This window comes from Thalassophryne amazonica, chromosome 17, assembly GCF_902500255.1.
Source record: "Thalassophryne amazonica chromosome 17, fThaAma1.1, whole genome shotgun sequence".
Taxonomy (NCBI): domain Eukaryota; kingdom Metazoa; phylum Chordata; class Actinopteri; order Batrachoidiformes; family Batrachoididae; genus Thalassophryne; species Thalassophryne amazonica.
In genome coordinates this window covers 37288107-37311623 of record NC_047119.1, presented here as the reverse complement: position 1 = coordinate 37311623, position 23517 = coordinate 37288107, and the positions used below count along the sequence as shown (strand labels likewise).

General features: G+C 39.1%; 1 protein-coding gene across 1 annotated transcript in view; it reads left to right on the top strand.

Annotated features, from left to right (window-relative positions):
- LOC117529046 (transmembrane protein 132C-like) overlaps nucleotides 1-23517 on the top strand; it is a 476757-nt gene that overhangs the window by 348320 nt on the left and 104920 nt on the right. Inside the window, exon 5 of the mRNA XM_034191745.1 lies at nucleotides 16986-17175. Within this exon, the coding sequence (XP_034047636.1) occupies nucleotides 16986-17175 (190 nt within the window). The remainder of the gene's footprint in view (nucleotides 1-16985; nucleotides 17176-23517) is intronic.

Here is a 23517-nt window from a genome sequence, read left to right as displayed (position 1 = left end):
GGGAGCTGAACCTATACGTGGCGAGAGATGGGCAGCAGGGTTCCTGTCCATCAACACGCCCACAGCGCTTCTCTGTCACATTACAATTCAATTAGACCGACGGCTGCTCGCCACCCTCCAGCTCGTGTAATTCTGCTGTCGTCATTTTAACTGGACTGTGTCTACAGCGGCCTAATTGGTTGATGGTATCTTGTAGGAAAATTTCAATGTTTTCTTTTTAATCCCTTCCAAGACACAAAAGAAAAAAAAAAATCAAGTGGCTAAAGTTCCAATCACAAAATCGCATTATTGCGTGTGTCAGACAATGCAATCCAGCGTAAATTTTGCTGTCTTTAATTCTGATGTGTGCCATTATTACGGTAAACAAGTAATAATTGGGGACTAATTGCTGTCTGAGGTAACTGGAGTGTAAACATAATTTCTCCACTGTGAGATCAATAAAGTATATCTAATCTAAATCAATACCCGGGCCCGGGTATTGATTTATGATAATTCCAAAAGTTTAGTCAACAAGCAACACAATAGAGTAAGTAACTAGGGCAGGGGTGGGCAACGAGGGCTGAGACACTGCAGGTTTTCCTTGCAACCAATCACCTCAGCAGGTGGGTTGCTGATGAGCGTCTCCCTTGAACATAAACACCTGGTTGTCAATGAAATCACCTGCTGAAACACCTGAACATTAATGAAATCACCTGCTGAGGTGATTGGTAGCAAGGAAAACCTGCAGTGCTTCAGCACTTCATGGCACATGATTGCCCACCCCTGAACTAGGGAATTGAAAAATCTACCAGAAGGGGTACTTCACAGCAAGAAGGTCATGGGATCGATTCCCACCTGTGGCCTTTCTGTGTGAAATTTGCATGTTCTCCATGTGTTAGTGTGGGTTCCCTCTGGGTGCTCTGGTTCCCTCCCACATTTAAAGATATGCAGGTTAGATGAAATGGAAACTTTCTAATTGTCCAGATCTCCCTTGTAAAAGAGATCTCAATCTCAGTGGGACTAACTTGGTTAAATAAAGGTTAAATTAAAATGAAAACTTCCTTGGCATAAAATCAAAGACTTCCCAACACTTAGGTAGAGATGATATTTTCTTATGTCTCACCCAAAGTGTTTTCACTGTTGCACTGGAGGTTTTGCTCAGTAAATACACATGTCTATAGCAGAATGTTCACTTGCCAACTTAAACATACTGGAAGAATCCATGCTAGTTTTACCTGTCTTCAGTTGGTCCAAATTTCAGCACCTGGAGTTCTTACCAGGGACATGACGTTTGATGACATCCCTCCATATGAATGCATTTTTTTAAGGTTTTATTGTTAAAATCAAAATTTGAATAGTTGCTCCCCCATTAAGTTCAGTTTATTTTATTTATGTAACACCAGACCACAATATGTCACTCCAAGGAGCTTCACAAGGGTAACCCCACTGAGTAAGCACATAGACATTCATTTTCATAAACCTTATGTACCTTCCTAAGATCTGGAATGTCTGTAAACAGATTTAGACTCTTGCAAAAGTGAACTAGAAGGGCATTTTTATCTCTTTCATTTAGTTTGAGTTATTCTATTGATCTTGTTTTCTAACATTCTTAGATCCTGACCGCTGACCTTTAATTCTGATTACTCCTATTTCATCTTTATATTTTATTCCGATCACTCATCTTTCATTTCAATAGCTCATCTTTCATGTTTGACCCTTGACGAGGTGGTTACGTTTTTGTTGTCATCTGTCTTTGATCCTGATCATTATTAACTAACAAGCCATTGTTGTAACATGATTAGAAAAACAATCAGAGATCCTTTGCTAGTTATCTGTACTGAAGGAGTCTAGATCACAGCTCATTGATCAAATGCAAGACTCACTCCTTCATCCAGAGCCGCACCAGAGTTTAAGGAGATTTTTTCTTGAAGAGGCCTACCTCTGTAACAAATTTCTTTTGAAATTTATTCATGTTCCTTTTGAGATATCCTGCTGAATCAGTGACAGACAGACAACTACAAAAGCATAACCTCCTTGACAGAGGCAACAAGGGGCTTTCGGGCTGTTGGGAATTTTCTCATCGTGCTCCTTTTTATGAAACAGTTTGCTGGCTGAAATGAGAGTCTGGTTCTGTCGATTCATTTAAATCCAGACTGAAAATATATTTATCTCCCTATCCTGTGATGGCTTTATTGTATTAGGTACTTGTAATGTTATGGGCTGTTGCTGCAAAACATTCAATTTCATTTTGTTGTTGCCTCCACCAATGAAATTGTGATCAATAGTCTGTTTATTAGGATTAGGCAAAACCTATTAAACCAGTTTTAATGGCACTTGTTGGAGAAACGTTGCATGGATCAAAGAACAGGTGCAGATCCTGATCAAGGCTCTGCACCAAACTGACAGTAATCAGAGCTCTGGGGCAGATATTGGCAGTCAGGATCAAAGATCAATTATCACAGTCACAAAACTGCTCATCAGGATCAAAGCTCAGGATACAAAGACAGGATGAAGATGCATCATCATGGTCAAGTCTCTGTCTTCAGATCAAAGGATGCCAGGATTGGGTATCCATTGTTTACTTTAGTCCAGCTCCAAGTAATGATCCAGAGCAAGTGGAAAATAATGTAGTTTTCTGACAAGTATGGTCCACTAGAGTGGGCGTAAGAGTTTAATTTTGTTTGGGGCTTAAATTAAATTATCAGCGGCTGTGGGACCTTGAGAGGGAGGTATGTTCTCTACTGAATGACCTTATGAATGGTAAATGTGAATTTATCATTTTATTACAAAAACTTTGCAAAAAAAACTTGTAACTGTTAGAATGGCCTAAGATGTGGGTCACCCCTGTGAGTCTGGTCTGCTTGAGATTTCTTCCTCAATATGATCAGAGGTAGTTTTTCCTTACCACTGTCACCTGTGTGCTTGTTCTAGGGGTTGGTAAGGATAGACCTTACTCGTGTGAAGCCCCTTGATGCAACTTTGTTGTGATTTGGTGTTAGATAAACAAAATAAATTGAAATAAATTGAACTGAAATGACTTTGCTCTGTATTTTGCCATTTCCACGTTTTAGTATCTGATTGTCTTATTACTTTCTTCTATTATATTTGCATTTCTTTTGCCACATTTATACATTTTTGTTTGTTATCCAGGCACCGGATTAGTTCTTATTAAGAGATACAAGCAACATCTGAACACAGATTTCCTGGATCTTGCTTTTTTTTTTCCAGAACACCACAACTGGCAACAAAATAAGGTACAGAAATATGATCACAATTTATTTAAAGTGTGTCTCCTCATCAATCAATCTGATGTAATTATAGCCTTGGTCGATCAGTCGAAATTGTCTTTTGACCCAAAAATCTATTATCCACTTGATCCGGCTGGACCCTATTTGGTTATTATTCAGAGTGCATCCAAACACACTCACAGACAGCCACAAACTCGGAGAAATCTCTTTCCAAGTCTCCCGCTATTGGTGGTCAATTCGCCGTGTTGAACTAGATTCGGCTCTTTGATGTATCATTGTTGTCAGTACTAACCAAATCAGCGCCGTGCATGAAAAGAATCCACTTGGGTCTCTCAGAGGAGACAGCAAGACTTCTTTCTCCACCTGCTTTGCAGCCTCACTTGAAACTCTTTGTTGCAATGAGGGTCCGTTTGAAATGTATCTTACAGAATTGAAAGTCTGCGTATTTTACTCACGAGTACCTTGTTCTGTTCCTGCTTTGTCACACAACAATAGGACTGACAAACGCAGGCATTTCAAAAAGCCATGACTGATTTGTTGCTTCATTTCACTCCAGTAAACCTTGTGTGATTCAGTGATGCATTCACTGTTGGCCCTCGTGCCGGTGTTGCAGGCCGAACGGTCCGCCCCTAAAAATCGGTCCACCTTTTGCATCTGCGCATGCGTCATTTCGGAGCTCTGCCGCTCGTCTAAGAGCCTCTTCACCCAAAACAATCAAATGGATTAATGTGATTATCACCCATCAGATGATAAAGCTAAAACCTCTTAAATCATTCTAAAGTCAGTTTTAAGCAGAAACTCTACGAAATTCCGTGACTCTTTGAAACGGCTGATGCACAGTGAACACATCAGCTAGTAGCTTTAGCTGTGGCGCTCTGATCGCTTCCGCCCCTTTTATGATGAAATCATGCTGAATTTATGTGGAAATGATTGTTGTACAAAAAGCTTCTGATATCGGTCGCTGAGACAGATGATGACTGGAGTACCATTTGAAGCAAAAACAAGGTTTTAATGTGAATGACGCACAGATGCAAAAAGCGTGCCTATTTTTAGGGGGGGGGGGGGTGTTCAGTCGGTGACACCGGTTATGTAGATGCCCAGGAGCATGATGGATTATATATGCAGTGTGATATGTTTTTGACCCATGTGGGCACATTCGATAAATATATAAATATATTAAAGGATTAATAAGCACATTTTTGGAGGGAGGTGATTGTGTAATGATTATGTGTTGGGCTTGAGATCAGAGGATCTTCTGTTCCATCCCCTGTCAGACCAGAAAATCACTCAGGGCCCTTGGGCAAGGCCCCGTAATCCCCTAGCAGTTGAGTGCCTTGCATGGCAGCACCCTGACATCAGTATGTGAATGTGAGGCATCATTGTAAAGCCCTTTGAGATTCTGATTTCAAACTGCTATATAAATGCATTCCATTTACCATTTTGCTGTATGACAGTCATGAATTTTCTCGTACGTTTGTTAAAAATGTTTAATACTGTATTAACCAAATGCTGCAGATTTGTCTTCTTCCACAGTCTTGTTGATTGATGCCCTCTAATTAGTGACTGCAGCATTTAGCAAACAAAATACCAATCTGATATCTGACCTAACAAGATCAAAAACACCTTTATAACACTTTGTCTCTGAGACACAGAGCTCACCAAATTTCCAGTGAGTGATGTTAGAACTGTTTTGTGCAAAAGTTTGAGTACCCCTTGGCAGATGACATTTTACTATGTAATAGTATCTGAGGGCAAGAAGGGAGTAAGGCTACAGGAATCGTACATTTTACCCCAGTGACCTTGACATCTGGCTGACATTGCCATTTCACCTACGTGTGTGCCATTTTTGGTCAAAATCAGGTTGAAAATCAAATTCCTTGACGTTGACCTGAGCTGAAATGAATTTGTTGTGTTAACCGTAACTGACAAACCAAGTTTGGTGGAAATCAGCAAAAGGACGCGGGAGAAGTAGGCCAATGAACAGAGTGGCAGCCATGACCTTGGCACCACTGGTTGAACTTTGGTAAATTTACCCTTGTTAGATAATTCTGGTAACCATCTCTGTATATTTGTCTAGTTTGATGCTCCCCCCCACACACCCCCCACCTTTTTAAGCATTTTCCTTATTTTGCCTTTCAGCTTCTGGAGGGGCTCAGCCCCCCATACTCTCCACCTTTTTTTAAGCATTTTTCTTTTTTTACTTTTCAGCTGACCCCCCCCTAATTACAGCCCTCTTAACCCCCTGCCACATTAAGCATTTTTTTTTATGTAGATGTAAATTAATATTCACAGTTTTCAGCTAGTTGACGGCTGTACAATATGGCCAAATTATTGTATTTCAATATTGTCACATAAATTGTCATGTAAATGTCACTTATATACATGCTGTCCATATTCTTGAGCCGCTTAGGTGGGTACGGCGAGTTCCATGGGATTTAAAAAAAAAAAAGCTTTTCAACCTACCATCCCTGGTTCTCAAGACCAGGCACCTAAGTGGCTCGACTCTCTCTTTTTTTTTTTTCTTAAAGATATTTCGGTGTACCTTCATAAACACTAGTAGAGTTCCACCTTAGATTTGGAATGTATAATAAAAGATACACCTTACTGAATTTTCATATCAATATATGATATGACTATGATTTGGCACAAAGTGCAACAACAGTGAAAATTAAACATTCTTAAACAAAACAGTAATAATATCACACTCATTTTGCACTCATCATAAGGTTAGGATACTGTGCCCTCCAAAAGTATCGGAACACTTGGAATTTCACACATTTTAACTTGTTTGTGCGATTTTAAATACAAGAAAAACTAAAAATTTCTAAAATTATCTTCCTCAAACTCAAACTGAAAGCAGATCTCTAAAACTTGATCAAACCTGTAAATAATAATCAGTTTTATTTCCAGTTTTCTTTAGACAAGTCATGGGATGGAAACATGATAAATGATAAGAATGGCGACAAAGGTCAGTCTGTTTGTACAGGGGTCAAAGGTTAAAGTTGCTCCATTAATTTTGCTCCAGCTGTATTTGTGCTGAATTTGATGCTTGTATCACCATTTGAAGGATTGTTTCAGTTATCTGCTGCACTAATAAGCCAACAGAGCATGAATCAGTTGTTGTCTGTTACCTTAAACATGTTTGCACTCTTAAACAGCTAACAGACAGACAAGGCAACCTGATTAAAGGAGAAATGCTGCTTTTACCAACCTGGACCTCATTTATGACATAATACGGTCATTTACTCACCAATATAGGTTTGGTGTGATTAGAAGTCCATAGTTCAAATGACGTATTCAGCTCAAATCTGAAACAAAAATTTTCTTTTTCTACTAAGGTGGATTAGAACTTTTTGTGGTACACAGCACCAACTACTGGACAGGAGGAACCTAGCAGTCAATGTGACTCACTGATTTGAAAATGCAGCTCTTTTAACCAGACGTGTGGTGTTGTGACATGTCAATCATCTGTGTCCAATCAGATTTTAGGGGACCTGCATGAAATAATGGTAAAAGAAAAAAATATATATACTGCACACAGTATTTCCACACATTCTTTAATATGACCCAAGAAAATCATCACTTTTACAGCCAAATGGTTTGTGACATCAGAAGATGGATGAAGGAAGATCATTTTTAGCTAAATTAGCTCATGTCGCGATGATTGCTCACTTGTAGTTCTTTTCTCTCTCTCTTTTTTTAATAATTTTGTTTGGTTATGTATTTATTTGCTTTGTTTGTTCATTTGTGTTGTGGCACCTCCTAACAAAACAAGCATGACAGATGTACTTAACTTTTCTGTGATCCTGCTCTTTATATATTAATTAATTAATTGATTATTTGTTTGGCTTTCAGCCCCTTCTTGAACAGTTTCTTCTGCCTCTTCCTATGCTGCTGCATCCGCCTCTCTCACATCGTTTTGTTTCCACTCTGAGTCAGAGCACAGGAAGTGATGGTTGTCACGGTGTGTGTTGAGTTCTGAGATAATCACGCCAGGAGAGGGCACGCCGCATGGTTATGTTTCTAATGAGACATGGAGGAAGCTGGCTGACCTCTTTGACCTTTGGACTGTGAACATTCATCTTGTCAAACACTTTGGGGCGAGGTGGGTGGTATCGCCCTCTATGGGGAGCGTCATGACACTGCAGCAGAATAACATGAAAATGGAAATAATGAAGATGGCAGAAGACAACAAAAAGCAGATTGCATTAGGAGAGAAAGGGATTTGTAGTGTCGTCTTCAGACACTCGAGCCCTGATTGTTTTCGGCTTCATTGTGAAGCAGGACTGTGTGTTGCAGATAATTGATTTGGCTGTAATTGTACACCATAAGTGTAAAAGCACATAATGACAGCAGTCAGCATGCTTGAGCTGAGTGTGGTTTTCAGCCACAAGAACTGCTCCCAATATGTGATGTGATGGAATGAGATAATGACTGTTGGCATTCATGAATATATAAAAATTTTCCCCCCCCCCCCCCAAAAAAAAAATCAACTCTGAGATGATTCTCCCAGTGGTTATCTTAATATTTGCTTTTCAGATTTGTGTCTTTCATCAAAGGAAAGTTGAATCCAGACAGTAAAGTGGAGCCTAAAAAATGTGCACACTGCACCATATGAAAGCATGAATGAAAACTGCAGCTCAGCTGTCTTTGATATAAAGCTAATTTTGCTTATTAATCTGTGTATGTTGGGTGGTTCTCACCCAACAGACATATACTCATATTGTTTAAATGGAAACTTTAAAAAAAAAAATCAATTGTTCAAGTACTCAAATCCTATATGACACTTTTAATGTTGGCCATACAATATACAATGGTACGATACAATACTACAGTATCGTAAGTGTTTCAAAATAACGTAGAAGTATATTGCTGAAGAACCAAAGAACTGTGTGCAGTTGATGGTGTGCGTACCCATAGTTGCTCTGCATATCAAAGAAGAGGGGTTCGGTTGTCCAATCTGTGTTTCATTCAGTGTTCCAGAGTAGTATAAAGAAAATATATATACATAAGGCCACATTTTGAGCTCTTAAAATGCTGCTATGTGCGTACATGATACAATTTGTCCCCACGATTTCATGAATTAGGTTAATTCATTTATGTATTGTCCCATGTTGACCATGCAACAGTGTGTTAAACTGAGACTGAAAATAACACACTGAGTGACTGACATTATTGTGTGTTTATGTGGATAATGTCAAACACAGAAATGCATTTGAGTGCAGAGGAGCTGTTGCTTGTGCACAGAGATGCAACCCCATTTCCAATGAAGTTGAGACATTGTGTGAAATGTAAATAAAAACAGAATACAGTGATTTGCAAATCCTCTTCAACCAATATTCAATTGAATACACCACAAAGACAAGATACTTAATGTTTAAACTGATAAACTATATTGTTTTTGTGCAAATATTTGCTCATTTTGAAATGGATGCCTGCAACACATTTCAAAAAAGCTGGGACAGGGGCAACAAAAGACTGGGAAAGTTGATGAATGCTCAAAGAACACCTGTTTGGAACATTCCACAGGTGAACAGGTTAATTGGAAACAGTTGAGTGTCATGATTGGGTGTAAAAGGAGCATCTTCAAAAGGCTCAGCCGTTCACAAGCAAAGATGGTGTGAGGATCACCACTTTGTGAACAACTGTGTGAAAAAAAATACTTCAACAGTTTAAGAACAATGTTTCTCAATGTTCAATTGCAAGGAATTTGGGGATTCCATCATCTACAATCCATAATATAATCAGAAGATTCAGAGAATCAGGAGAACTTCCTACACATAAGCGGCAAGGCTGAAAACCAACATTGAATGCCCGTGACCTTTGATCCCTCCCTTTGATCACTGCATTAAAAACTGGCTTCATTGTGTAAATGATCTTACCGCGTGGGCTCAGGAACATTTCAGAAAATCATTATCAGTTAACACAGTTCATCGCTACATCTACAAGTGCAAGTTAAAACGCTACCATGTAAAGCGAAAGCCATACACCAACAACATCCAGAAACGCCGCCGCCTTCTCTGGGCCCGAGCTCATTTGAAATGGACAGATGCAAAGTGGAAAAGTGTGCTGTGGTCTGATGAGTCCACATTTCAAATTGTTTTTGGAACTCATGGATGTTGTGTCCTCTGGACAAAAGAGGAAAAAAGACCATCCAGATTGTTACAGTGCAAAGTATAAAAGCCAGCATGTGTGATGGTATGGGGTCTGTTAGTGGCCATGACATGGGCAACTTACACATCTGTGATGGCACCATCAATGCTGAAAGGTACATCCAGGTTTTGGAGCAACACATGCTGCCATCCAAGCAACGTCTTTTTCAGGGACGTCGCTGCTTATTTCAGCAAGACGATACCAAGCCACAACAGTGTGGCTTTGTAGTAAAAGAGTACGGGTACTAGACTGGTCTGCCTGCAGTCCATACCTGTCACCCATTGAAAATGTGTGGCGCATTATGAAGCGCAAAATATGACAATGGAGACCCGGGACTGCTGAACAACTGAAGTCGTACATCAAGCAAGAATGGGAAAGAATTCCACCTACAATGCTTCAACAATTAGTGTCCTCAGTTCCCAAATGCTTATTGAGTGTTGTTAGAAGGAAAGGTGATGTAAACATACCACTGTCCCAGCTTTTTGAAACGTGTTGCAGGCATCCATTTCAAAACGAGCAAATATTTGCACAAAAACAAGTTTATCATATACATACATACAACGAAATTTGTTCTCTGTATTTAACCCATCCTAATTAGTTAGACACAATCCAACCACCAGGAGCAGTGGGCAGCCACAGTCCAGTGTCTGGAGACCAACTCCAGATGGAGAGATGCTGCCTAAGCATGTTTTGTAAACCGGAGTGCCTGAAGGAAACCCGCACAGACACGGGGAGCACATGCAAAGTCCACACAGAAAGGGTGGGAAGCAATCCCACGACCTTCTTGCTGTGAGGCATTAGTGCTAACCACTAACCCACTGTGCTGTGTGTTAGCCAAAGCCCGTGCCGTATGTGTGTATATGTCTGTGTTATACATATATATATGTATATATATGTATATATATATGTGTGTGTGTGATCTAAACCTTTAAAGCTTGTTGGATTTGAAAACATTTAGTAGAATTCTGACTTTTACCCACTGAGATGGAAGGCTTTTTTTTTTCTGCCTGACCCAGAACTGCGTATTCAAGCTATTTTCATCCACACTGGTTTTCGGCTTGCAAAAGTGTTCTCGCTCACGCTTATCTACCACAGTGGATCTTTAAACACTTTGAAGTAAGACTGGTGTCTGAAGTGAGAACACATATAAGGAGTTGGCGGAGTTTTTAATGTAAGCCTTGCTCGAAGACGTTCAAGAAACTGCAATGATTTCACTCCCATCCCCCCTCAAAAATCAAAGGTTTCAAACTTTACTGCCATTTATTTATTAAATTATTTTTCCAGAAATTAATCAAACTACATGTTGGTGTTTTACAAACCATGAGGTTTACCTGTGTGCGGTAAGTGTGCACCACTTTGACTTTTCTTTGTGCAAATTCTATTGGTTGAGTCCACCTTACAGTATGTGTCGGACATTGTTGAACTGAGTTTTGTGATATAAATACTGGTGTAATAAGCAGCAACTTGATCAAACCCACCACTTGGCAAATCAAATATAATATGGGGATTTTGTTTTTCTTTTGTTTTTTGTTTGTTTTTGTTTTAGCCTGCAATGTTTGCCATCCCCATAGGCTGAGAGAAATAATTTCCTTGACCCTGACAGTCTTTGCAAGAAAAGCACCATATTGCAAGATGAAGAGTAAATTGCTTTTTTTGTCAACACTGTGGTTCTGTGTGGATGTGAGAATGAATTTCAATAGTGCTGTGATTAGTTTTATATCAGATCTCATGCAAGATATGATGACATTTGATAGTAACAGCGACATCTGCGTATAACAATGTCCAACCAATTTATCGGTCTCCGTTATCTTTGATAAACACTTTTACACCTTTGCCGCTGTTTTTTTTTTTTTTAAGCTTTCAGGGAACACACACCTCAGCCAAGGCTAGACACTAAGGAATTTTGCATTGAGAAAAACATTTTATTTGTAGCCCAATTTAACAGCACAGCAGTTTCAATAACATCACTTTGAATATGTATTTCACTTAACAGATCCAGATCCGGTTGAGGATCTGGATCTGTTACAGAATAAAATACAGTTACTGATAATGTTACTATAATATTACTGAATAAAAAATGAATGACTGACATGTTTGAAGTTATTGAATTTTTGAAGTTATTGAATTTATTTCAGCACACATGGATCCAAGCAATTAACAAAACATACAAAGAAAGAAAAAGAGAAAATAGTTCAAACAAAGAAAAGAGAAAATAGTCCAAGATCGCACCCATGCGGCCAAAAGGGGTTAGACAGAAGCAAAGCTTGTAGATGCCTACCCCATTAACCAAAAAAATAAAAATTGTACATATGTATATAAAAAATGATACATCCATCCATTTAAATCCAGTCTCTAAATCCCACTCCCTATTTCAACATGTTTAATTGAGATTAGTGGATTCGTTTTTGAAAAATTGATAGGGGTGGTGGCCAAGTGGTTAGTGCACTTGGTTTGAGCACAGAAGGTTCCTGGTTCAAACCCCACTCTTGCCACATTTCTCCATGTAATGTCGAGTTGTGTCAGGAAGGGCATCTGGTGTAAAATTTGTGCCAGTTCAACATGCAGATCCACCTTGGATTTGCTCTGGCGACCCCGAGTGAAAACAATGGAGCAGATAAAAGGGACTTACGTTAATGAAAAGGCAAAAATGTCCAATCTTTAAAAAATAATAATAATGGCACTTTCAAGTGATTAAAGATACAAATTTTAAATGGAACGGGTTCTACTTCTGAAGAAAATTCAAAGTTGTTAGAGATTGCTTGATAATGTTTTGTGTAGTATTGATCAACTTTGTCATCTGTCCCTGGAGGGAGGTAGAACAGCTGTATAACAACTGCAACAACAACTGCATGCCATGAATGCACTGCAACAGTGTGTTGTAAATGCACTTTAACCACTAGTGGTGGGCACAGCTAAACAAAAAAGTTAGCTTTGATAACTTTTCAGTTTGCGGATTAATGGTTAACTTTAACGCTAAACCGCTAAATAATTACCGCAGACTTTTAGTATTGACTCAGTTGCAGCCATATCAGTTTACACTGTCGGCTACTGATAAACCGAGTAAATTGCTTTTTTTGTCAACACTGTGGAGTTTAAGTGCTGCAGGGGCTGCTGGGTAAATTCAAAGGTCAAGTCACAACCCGCGCATTCCCAGGATCACAAACACAAAATGAACGCATGAAAAAATAATAAATAAATAAAATCCCAAACACTGTTATCATCTTTATCAAAAGCAGTAAGTCGTACTATTAATACTCAGTGTATCTGTATATTATATTTAACATTAACGGAACTAACGACTCACCCGTATTGCATTCATAAACACAAAACAAATGCATGAAAAATAAATAAATAAAAATACTGACTTTTAAGCTGCTTACATGCCGTTTTTGTCCACAGTCAAACTTCTTTCAGCTCCATGTTGCAACAACAAGTGTCTTCTTACTAGCACTTGTGTGCTTTGACCTGTGAATCGGAAGTGTTAACTAGACAGGAACTAACATGTATGATTTTAGGGTTTACAAACATTTTTGTCATTTAAACTCTATTCATTTTACCTGCCAAAAAAAAAAAAAAGTTAGCGGACTGAAAGTTAACGGAACTAAATTTAATGGAAGCTAATTGGTTCGCTGATGCTTTTCAAAGTCATCTGAAAAGCTAATTGGCGAACAAAAAAGTTATCTTAGCTAATTAGAGGTTAGCAGATTAGCGGAACTGTGCCCACCACTGTTAACAACAACGTTTAGTAAATGCACTGCAACAACAATAATGTTTAGTAGATGAACTTCAACAATAACATTTAGTAAATGCACATCAGCAACAATAACGTAAATAGTAAATGCAACCCAGAAATGGCGGCATGACACAAACAAACATGCATCATCGGCCATTGTCAGTAAGATTAGGGTGATTTGCAATATATTAGATATGCTGAAATTAAATCTGAACAACCAACATAACAAGCAACAAACTAATTTATTGTTTAAACGGTTTTATATTTGCTGTGATTCTTTAGAACAAAAAGTACATAAAATAGGGAGAAAAAACACATTGAATTTGATATGGCATCATGTTTCATCTGCTCAGTCCCTCTTGTCCCCCTTTAAACTCTGCCGATGTCTAACACCAAAACACAGAAAAACACTGGTGATCACAAACCGTCATTAGCAGCCACAAGAGTAACAATTGCTGGATATTACATTTTCTTGTTACAATTCTATGTTGTGTAATATTAATCCTTGCTGATATAAAGTATCAAACAAATGTTGGATCCAAGGCTTCAATAATATATTGATGACCAGTGATGCTAGTAACACGTTACTTAGTAATACGTGTTACTCGAATCTGACCACTTTTTTCAGTAACAAGTAATCTAATGCATTAATCTTTCCAAATCAGTCATTGCATTAAAGTTCCTTAATCACTGTGGTACTATTATTTTTTTATCTTTATACAGTATAAATCATTGGTGGCTGATAAGTAGAACGCAGAAATATTGTGGGTCGACAGCAGCAGTAAAACAGGCCTGTGAACAGGAGGAGGTTGGGGGTTTGGCTGAACTGCCCACTTTGCCCATTTTTAGCGTTTCATGCTGCCAGCTTTTCATCTGCTGTTTTGTTCATCAGCTCCGAGTTGGAAAAAAACAGTTGTTGTCTGTCAAAGGACGGTGACGGCAGCACACCTGCATTGAGCTTTACAATGACATTTTTACTTTTTTTTTTTTTCCTTTAAAACCCTGCAGCTCTGCAGCTATTCACTAAAAACAGCTGAGGACCTGTGACGCGTTAACAACAAATACTAATGCTTTTTTTTCCACCCACACGCACCTCAAGTCTCTTTCTGAGGACGACATGATGTAAAAAACAATGATAAAACTTTCTTACCTGTCAGTCTGGTCGTGTTTTTTGCATACACGTTATCCATTCTTCCTGCTCAGACAGCAAACATTGGTGAATCCAGATAGAAAGGGGGCATGGGGGGGTCATGCCCCCCTCGCCCCACAACACCCTTAGATTAAAGGTCCACTTTTGAAGAAATTTTTCATACTACACCTACTACTACTTGTAGTAATAATAATAATATTAATAATAATAATAATAATAATAATGATGATAATAATATTGATGATCATCATTTCAACAACTAAAATCAGCACAAAAGACAATTTAATGTCATCTGCTTTGAATTAGCTGACCTCAAAGTTAAAACAAGCAAGTTTATCAAGGTTATATTCTTAAATAAATCCTTTGAAATTAAAAAATTAATCTCTTTGAAGCCTGTTGTATCCGGAGGTTGAGCAAATGTTAAAATGTAATTTTCTAATTTAGAATGACTGCAACCAAGTCTTTAGCATCAATAAAACATTCCATTACACATGAGTCCAGTAACTTATAATTGCTTGAAATATTTGTTTTTAATGTTTTGCAAGTGATAGTGCTGATAAAGACCCGGTAAACAGTGTTGTCAAAGTAACTTTGAAAAGTTACTTTTTTAGTTGCTTTATACATTTTCTTCATGAGCAGCTTTATGCAGTTACTTTATTAGAAGCTGCTGAAAACTTGCAACTAATAAGTAATGTAACTAAGATAACTAGTAATCTAACTTGGATACTCTTAAGATTGAGCAAACAGCAAAGTAACTAATTTATTAGAAGCTGCTGAAAACTTGCAACTAATAAGTAATGTAACTAATAAGGTAACTAGTAATCTAACTTGGATACTCTTAAGATTGAGCAAACAGCAAAGTAACTAATTTATTAGAAGCTGCTGAAAACTTGCAACTAATAAGTAATGTAACTAATAAGGTAACTAGTAATCTAACTTGGATACTCTTAAGATTGAGCAAACAGAAAAGTAACTAATTTATTAGAAGCTGCTGAAAACTTGCAACTAATAAGTAATGTAACTAATAAGGTAACTAGTAATCTAACTTGGATACTCTTAAGATTGAGCAAACAGCAAAGTAACTACCGTATTTTCCGGACTATAAGTCGCACCGGAGTATAAGTCGCACCAGCCACTTTATCCATTATAAAGAAATATAAACCATAGATAAGTCGCACTGGAGTATAAGTCGCATGGACATACAGGTATGTTAACTTAACATGAAAGTTCAGATGATAATATTATGATATTATGATGATAATATCTGCACATTGTTCGAGCACCCATGTGCGGACTCGTTCCTCTAGCTGTGGCCGTCTAGCTTTTAGCCTGCGATTAGCTTTTTTTGTTTTTTTTCATGGTGGTTAGAGTAACCTCCGCTTTCCTCCAGTCCCTCACAAGTTTCTCACTCACTCCAAACTCTCTCTCTGCTGATCAATTACCGTTTTCGGATGCATATTTCACCAGTCGCAACTTGTAATCTGCAGAGTATCCTTTTCTTTTTGGTGGCATTTTTTCTGGCCTTCTCCATTGTCTTGTTAAGTTATCAGTAATGTTGAAATTTCTATTTTTCTATGGTAGTCAGAAGTCGCAGGAACAGTCACACAAGCCTTGAGCGCCCTCTCGTGAGCTGCATTTTACCTACGGATATGTTTGCATTTTGTTGACCACATTGCGAGCTGAACCATGCAGCACCTACCTGCGCAGCTCATGACCTCCCTGTGGTGTCGAAGCCAGCTCCTTCCAAGTGCAGACGCTAATCCTCCGCCGTCGCTCACCCAGTGCTCCCACACAGCTCTGAGCATCAACTCTGCTCACACTGATATCCAAGGGTTGAAGCTGTTTTGTTAGCCCTCCCGGAATAAGCACCGTGTTCGTCTGCTTCACACGCTGTTTCACAATCATTGTCTGGGTGAAGTGAGGAATACGCGTCCAATGTTCTGTTCTCTGATTGGTTATCGCGACCAGCGTGACCTATAGGACGGCTGCCATACTACAGTGCCCATGATGCATTGCATTTCCGGCCATTTTAAATCTTAGAGCGACTCTGTCACGTAAAATTGTTTTATTACGGTAAATTAATTGAGAATCTACCGGTATATTTTTCATTTATAAGTCGCACTGGAGTATAGGTCGCACCCCCTGCCAAAACATGTAAAAAAAGTGCGACTTATAGTCCGGAAAATACGGTAATTTATTAGAAGCTGCTGAAAACTTACAACTAATAAGTAATGTAACTAATAAGGTAACTAGTAATCTAACTTGGATACTCTTAAGATTGAGCAAACAGCAAAGTAACTAATTTATCAGAAGCTGCTGAAAACTTGCAACTAATAAGTAATGTAACTAATAAGGTAACTAGTAATCTAACTTGGTTACTCTTAAGCTTGAGCAAACAGCAAAGTAACTAATCAGCAAAGTAGCTAATAGTTACTTTTCTGAGGACTAAATCTTAAAAATAACCAAGTTAGATTGTGTTACTTTATTAATTACAGTCAGCAGCTGCCAACAAGTTTTCCACAGCTGCTCATGAAGTAACTGTAAAATACAACTGTATAAAGTAACTAATGAAGTAACTTTTCAAAGTTACTTTGACAACGCTGCCGGTAAATCCTTTACTTTGACTGTCCTGTTTCTGATTTGCTCTGTTTTATTCCGTCCCTTTTTTTTTGGTCTGAAATCTGATTCTTACATGTCTTCTGTGTCTCTCCTGTCCATCCAGAATGGAGGCAGCGGGCTACCAGCGAGTCCTGCAGGTGGACCTGGAGGTGAACGGCTTGATGTGGACTCAGGGGGGCAGGGAGGTGACGTGGCAGGTGGAGTATCCGCTCACCCGCACCCTGACCAGTGAGGTGCAGACCCTCATTCGCCCGGCACCGCAAGACCTGGGCGGCATCGTGCCACTCGCCATGGTATGCACTATAAGCCGCGGAAGTCAAGTATCTGCCAGAATATTGTTTTAGGTCAAAAATCTTAGCCGTTCTTTCCACTGGTCCCTCATGTAAACCAGTTTGGGTGGAGTCTTTTTCATCAAAATAATGAATACAGCAGTCAGAGCGTGCTGACCAAGAAGTTAATTGAGTTTGAAGTGAGACTGTCCAAACATGGATGAATGAGCAGTTGGCTTCAGATTGCTAATTGGATTACAATAATGACTGTAAACATGATCAGGCATTGCATAAATATTTTTCGAAAATGAAAGAAAACTAATTCTACATGCTATAAAGAGACCAGCGTAGGTTTAATTTTCCTCACTGGTAATGAGCGCGTAGACTCTTAATGCCTTCAAGCACTTCATAAACTTTTACTATGTTAATTTGGAATGGAAGTCGTTCACTGTCATTTTATGTTCCTTTGACATTTTGACTACATTTCCAGAACTTTTAATGTCTCCTTTCAAAAAGGAGTAGCTTTTTATCTAGGTGTGGAGTGAATGACATTTTGATGAAAAGGGACATAAGAAACCTTTTCAGCAAGCTCATAGGCTAAAAAGTATTAATAAATTAAATGTAACTTTGTAGCTCAAAATCCACTTTAAATGCTGGGGTGATGCATACTATAATAATAATAATAATAATAATACATTCATAAAAGTCCAGTTTCTTTGCCTGTTGCTTTAAATGGAAAGGACCTCCTGCTGGCCACACCCCATTCCTGTATCATAATCGAGGCTGAGGGGGGGGGGAGCACTGACTGCCACCAGTATTTTTAACCCACATCTATCAGAGATTATGAAAAACACTGAAGTGAAAATCGCCGACAAACAGTAATTTGCACATGCTCAAATAATGTGCCTAAAATGTTCTGCAGCTTTCATGAAAAGGCTAGGAAACTTGAAAAGTTTATATTATCAGTTTTCACCTTTAAAAATACATAAATAATAAATTTAACTTTTATGTGGTATACTACAATTGATTTTTTTTCTATATTTTTTTTTTTTTATTACAGTACACCCAGAAAGTATTCACAGCACATTTTTTCCCCCACATTTAAGTTACAGCCTTATTCCAAAATGGATGAAATTCTTTTTTTTTTTTCTTTTTTTTTTTCCCCAAAATTCTACACACAATACCCCATGGTGACAATGTGAAAATGTTTTTTTGTTGTTGTTTGTTTGTTTGTTTGCTAGATTTTTGCAAATTAATAAAAAAAACTAAGAAATCACATGGACATAAGTATTCAGACCCTTTGAGCAGGTGCATCCTGTTTCCACTGATCATCCTTGAGATGTTTCGACAGCTTAATTAGAGTCCATCTGGGGTAAATTCAGCTGACTGGACATGATTTTGGAAAAACACACACCTGTCTACATATAAGATCTCACAGTTGACAGTGCATGTCAGAGCACAAACCAAGCATGAAGTCAAAGGAATTGTCTGTAGACCTCTGAGACAGGATTGTCTCAAAGCACAAATCTGGGGAAGGGCACAGAAACATTTCTGCTGCTTTGAAGGTCCCAATGAGCACAGTGGCCTCCATTATCCTTAAATGGAAGAAGTCTGGATCCACTAGGACTCTTCTTAGAGCTGGCCGCCCATCTAAACGGAGTGATCAAGGGAGCTGGACCTTAGTCAGTGAGGTGACCAAGAACCTGATGGTCACTCTGAGGTCCAGCATTTCTCTGTGGACCTTCCAGAAGGACAACCATCTCTACAGCAATCCACCAATCAGGTCTGTATGGTAGAGTGGCCAGACAGAAGCCACTCCTTAGTAAAAGGCACATGGCAGCTCACCTGGAGTTTGCCAAAAGGCACCTGAAGGACACTCAGACCATGAGAAACAAAAATTCTCTGGTCTGATGAGACAAAGATTGAATTCTTTGGTGTGAATGCCAAAGTGGTGGTGGCAGCATCATGCTGTGGGGATGTTTTTCAGTAGCAGGAACTGGGAGACTAGTCAGGATTGAGGGAAAGATGAATGCAGCAATGTACAGAGCCATCCTGGATGAAAACCTGCTCCAGAGCGCTCTTTACCTCAGACTGGGGTGACGGTTCATCTTTCAGCAGGACAGTGACCCTAAGCACACAGCCAAGATATTAAAGGAGTGGCTTCAGGACAACTCTGTGAAAGTCCTTGAGTGGTCCAGCAACAGCCCAGACCTGAATCCGATTAAACATCTCTGGAGAGATCTGAAAATGGCAGTGCACCGACACTCCCATCCAACCTGATGGAGCTTGAGAGGTGCTGCAAAGAGGAATGGACAAAACTGTCCAAAGATAGGTGCACCAAGCTTGTGGCACCATATTCAAAAAAAGACTTGAGGCTGTAAATGGTGCCAAAGGTGCATCAACAAACTATTGAGGAAAGGGTGTGACTACGTATGTACATGTGACTTCTTATGATTTTATTTTAAATATATTTGCAAAAATTTCCAAAAAAAACCCTCCCCTTTTTTCATGTTGTCATTATGGGGTGTTGTGAGTACAATTTGAAGGGGAATTAATGAATTTACTCCATTTTGTAAAAAGTGACGCGCCGTGAATACTTTCCAGATGCACCGTATATTAAATTGGGTTTTTACATTTCAATCTTTGTGTTGTACCAAGTAATACTTTTTAAAATGATGTTGGCAACTTCAGATATGTTTAGTTTCTTTTATCAAATGTATTTTGTTTGAATAGGAATAATCTTATTTTCTACACCTGCCTATTGCAGTTAAGGATGGGGCTGGGGCAGCTATCCCAGGACCTTCAGTGCCAACTGTAAAGCCACTGTACTGCTGAAAGAATATTTTGACATTTCAAATTATATTTTCTGTTTAAAAAAATAGTAGTAATGTTCAATATTCAAAGGTCATTAAAACATCTGCATCGTACCGTACGGTGTACTTATGTTACAGTATGGAGTGAAAATGAAACATCGTGCAGAGACAAAATCATAGAAAGAACAGGTTTTAGTGGAATGGATTATAACACTCAAAATACAACATATAAACAAGCTTGAAAGACGGCACGCGTGCGTGCGTCTGAGAACACGCCATCTGAGAGTGCACGCGCTGTGCTGTGTCCTCCCATTAATTTTTGATCTGTCTCTCTCACAGTGCTGCGACTCTCTGTTCTCTCATTAGCAGAGACAGCCAGCGTGGCCCCATAGCTCTTTACTGTACATCCCAAACGCTATCATTAGCATTTTATTCATAGCCTCTGAAACTCATTCCATTTCAAACCCGCTAACATTAGCTTTGTGTTCAATCCATAACATTATCATCAAGGCCATTAGCAGGAACTCCCCCAACAATGGCTTTTCTTGTCACGGGTGAGTGCCTTTGTCTGGAATAATTAGGGTTCGGCCAAATGTTGCTTCCTCCACACTGACGACGCACCGCGGTCTGACAGTTAGTGATAGACAAAGGCTGCAAGGACAACACAGTTAATAAGAATTTGTGTCTTCTGCAGGCAAGAGGTACTGATAAGTAGAAAAGAAAGCAGCGTGCATATCCGTCATTTACACATTACGCTGCTATCGCGGCATCAGGAAGAGGTGGCGGTATTCTTGCAGGCCGCCATCAGTCACACTGTCAGGAACTGTACTTGGAAACGGCACTAAACGCAGTGCACGGGGCCAATCCGCTGAGTCCTCAAGGCGACATTAGCCATCTGCATGTGGCCACACTGCCCCTCAGAGCTTAATTATGTCCTCTTGAAACATCCCTGCTTCTAATTCGCTGCTCTGCCTTTCCTGTGTGCATTTTGACAGCATTAATCTGTCTTTTTGCCTTTTCTTATGGTTCTGTAGAACAAATTTACTGTTCATTTTCATAAGTCTGACATCTGTAGCTCATTTCTACCAGCACATTATGGATGCTCAGCTCATAGTTCATAGGCCAGATAGGGTGGCAAAACAGTGGAAATGGTATTTTGATCACCTATTGATATAGTCCATGGGCCAAGCATGTTTTCAGTACCACTTAAGGGGAAAAAATGACACTAAGAATCCAGGATCAGTGTATCATGGCCTACACAAAAATGTATGATAGCCATCCCAGGGTGGTAGCTGTAGCCAGGTAGGGGTCAATGAAGAATTACACAGAGGTCAAACTTTAAAAATGCTCCAATCATGTTGGAAACTATCACATTACTTATCTGATCATAACAATTCCAAAAAGGTATAGTTTGGACTATCTATGATGGAATGTTCTGGAGTTATGGGGTAAAAACAGCAAAAATTATGACAAAGGTCAATTTCAGTTTGTACAGGGGTCAAATATTAAAGTTGTTCCAATTTCAGTTAAAAAAATGCAAATTAATGTTTGGGTTAATAGGGTTCTAAAAAGGAATAGTGTAGCAAGGTGAAGTACAGATTGAAAAGATGTTCCTGCTGGCTCGGCTAATTGGGGAATTCCCGTTTGGCTGACCTGGTAGAGTCTTGGTCTCAAGTGCGAGCCATCTGGTGCTGCTACAAAGATGGGTCATCCGGTCGCACTTTGATCTTGTCATCAGGATTCTTGTAATCTGGCTCACGATTCATGTTGACACACAAACACACAGACATGTTTGTTTTCAGCAATCAGGATCAAAGTCCAGGATCAAAGATGGGTGGTCAGAGTCAAAGTTCTGGATCAAAATTTAGTCATAAGGTTCAGAGTTCGGAATGAAAGATGAGTTGTCTTAATCAAAGTTCGGGGTCAGAATTCAGCTGTCAGGATCAGAGATCTACAAACAAGACAAAAGGTCAATGATCACGATCACACTGACAGATCAAAGATAAATAGTCAGAATCAAAAATCAGGGCCAGAGTTATTCATGATCGGAGTTCAGGATTAGAGATGAATAGTCTGAGTCAAAGGTCTTTTCAAAGATTTTTGAGTGATGTAACTGGTGTCCACTGGATGCTCATTGACTTGGAAATGCTCTTGAATCCATCCCGTGGTGTATCTAAAGCCATCTGGCTGTAAAAGTGATGATTTAGTTGTTAAAGGGCGCATGCAATCCATTGCAGTAATTTGCTTTGACTGAGGTGAAATTAATTCTGATCCGTTTTTTTTTTGGGGGGGGGATTAATGAAAATGAACTCACAAGGGTATAGTCTTCTGAGCTAATGTACGTCTTTCTGGAGGTTGACACTTGTGAGCTCAGTCAGCATCTTTATAGAAGGCAGAGAGAAAGACAACAAGCTGAATGAGCTGATCTGAAAACGTAATGAACAATGGACAGAATGCATTTAAAAAAAATCACCCACCTGCAAGCAGTGAGTGAGGCACACAGTATAAAATATAACACAATGCTACAATACCCTCGACCATATAAGCATGGTCTCCTTTTTTTAATTAATTATTTTTTAATTCATTTATTTTCTCAGAGAGAAAAAACAGAATCAGGCATCAGAAAGACAACAAATACAGTATAATTAATCAGTATTAAACAACAAGAAAAACAGAAGAAATACTAAGGTGATCACCGGCCACTAGCCCTAAGTTTCACTAAAAGACCCAGAATTTAGATAAAGTTGAGGCCACGGCACGTTCCTAATAAAAGGTGTCCTAATAAAATGAATTTAAAATGGTAAAAACCATAGAAACATACTATGCTAGTATGCTAGCCATACGAAAGGGAAAATAAGTGCATCTTAAGTCTGAAGTTGAAAGTATCCTTTCTTTCTTTTTTTTTTTGATGCAGGGAGATCATTCCACAGAACAGGGGCACAATAAGAGAAAGCTCTGTGACCCACAGACTTTTTATTATTTATTTTCTTTATAATTTGCAGTTATTTAATTGGTATCCCAGTGCAAAGTATATATGAGGGGATATCAAAACGTTTTGAGCCTCAAACAGAAAGAGCAAGATATTTGGATTTAGAATGTTTTATTTTTCAACATAGTGCCCTTCCAACTCCATACACTTGTTACATCTAGTTTCCCAGTCATTGATACCGGATGAGTATAACTCAACATCATGGTCCCCTAACCAGCCCTCTGCTGCAGCAGTCAGCTCATTGTCATCCTCAAATCTCTGGCCCAAAGGTATTTTTTCACCCTGGGAAAGAGGTGGAAGTCGCTAGGGGCTAGGTCTGAAGAATAGGGTGGGTGAGGAAGATGTTCATAGCCACACTTGTGCACAGTGTCCATGGTACCCCACTGGTGTGGACTGGTGCATTGTCCTGGTGAAGCAGAATGCCACGACTGACAGTGAAGGGTACGTCTCTTCCACACAGTGTTATGACACAACAACTGAAGTGAGCAATATGATCCTACATGAAATAAGTAGCGAAGGCACTGATGTAGATCGGGTGTGAAGCATTGTAATATCCAACTGAGA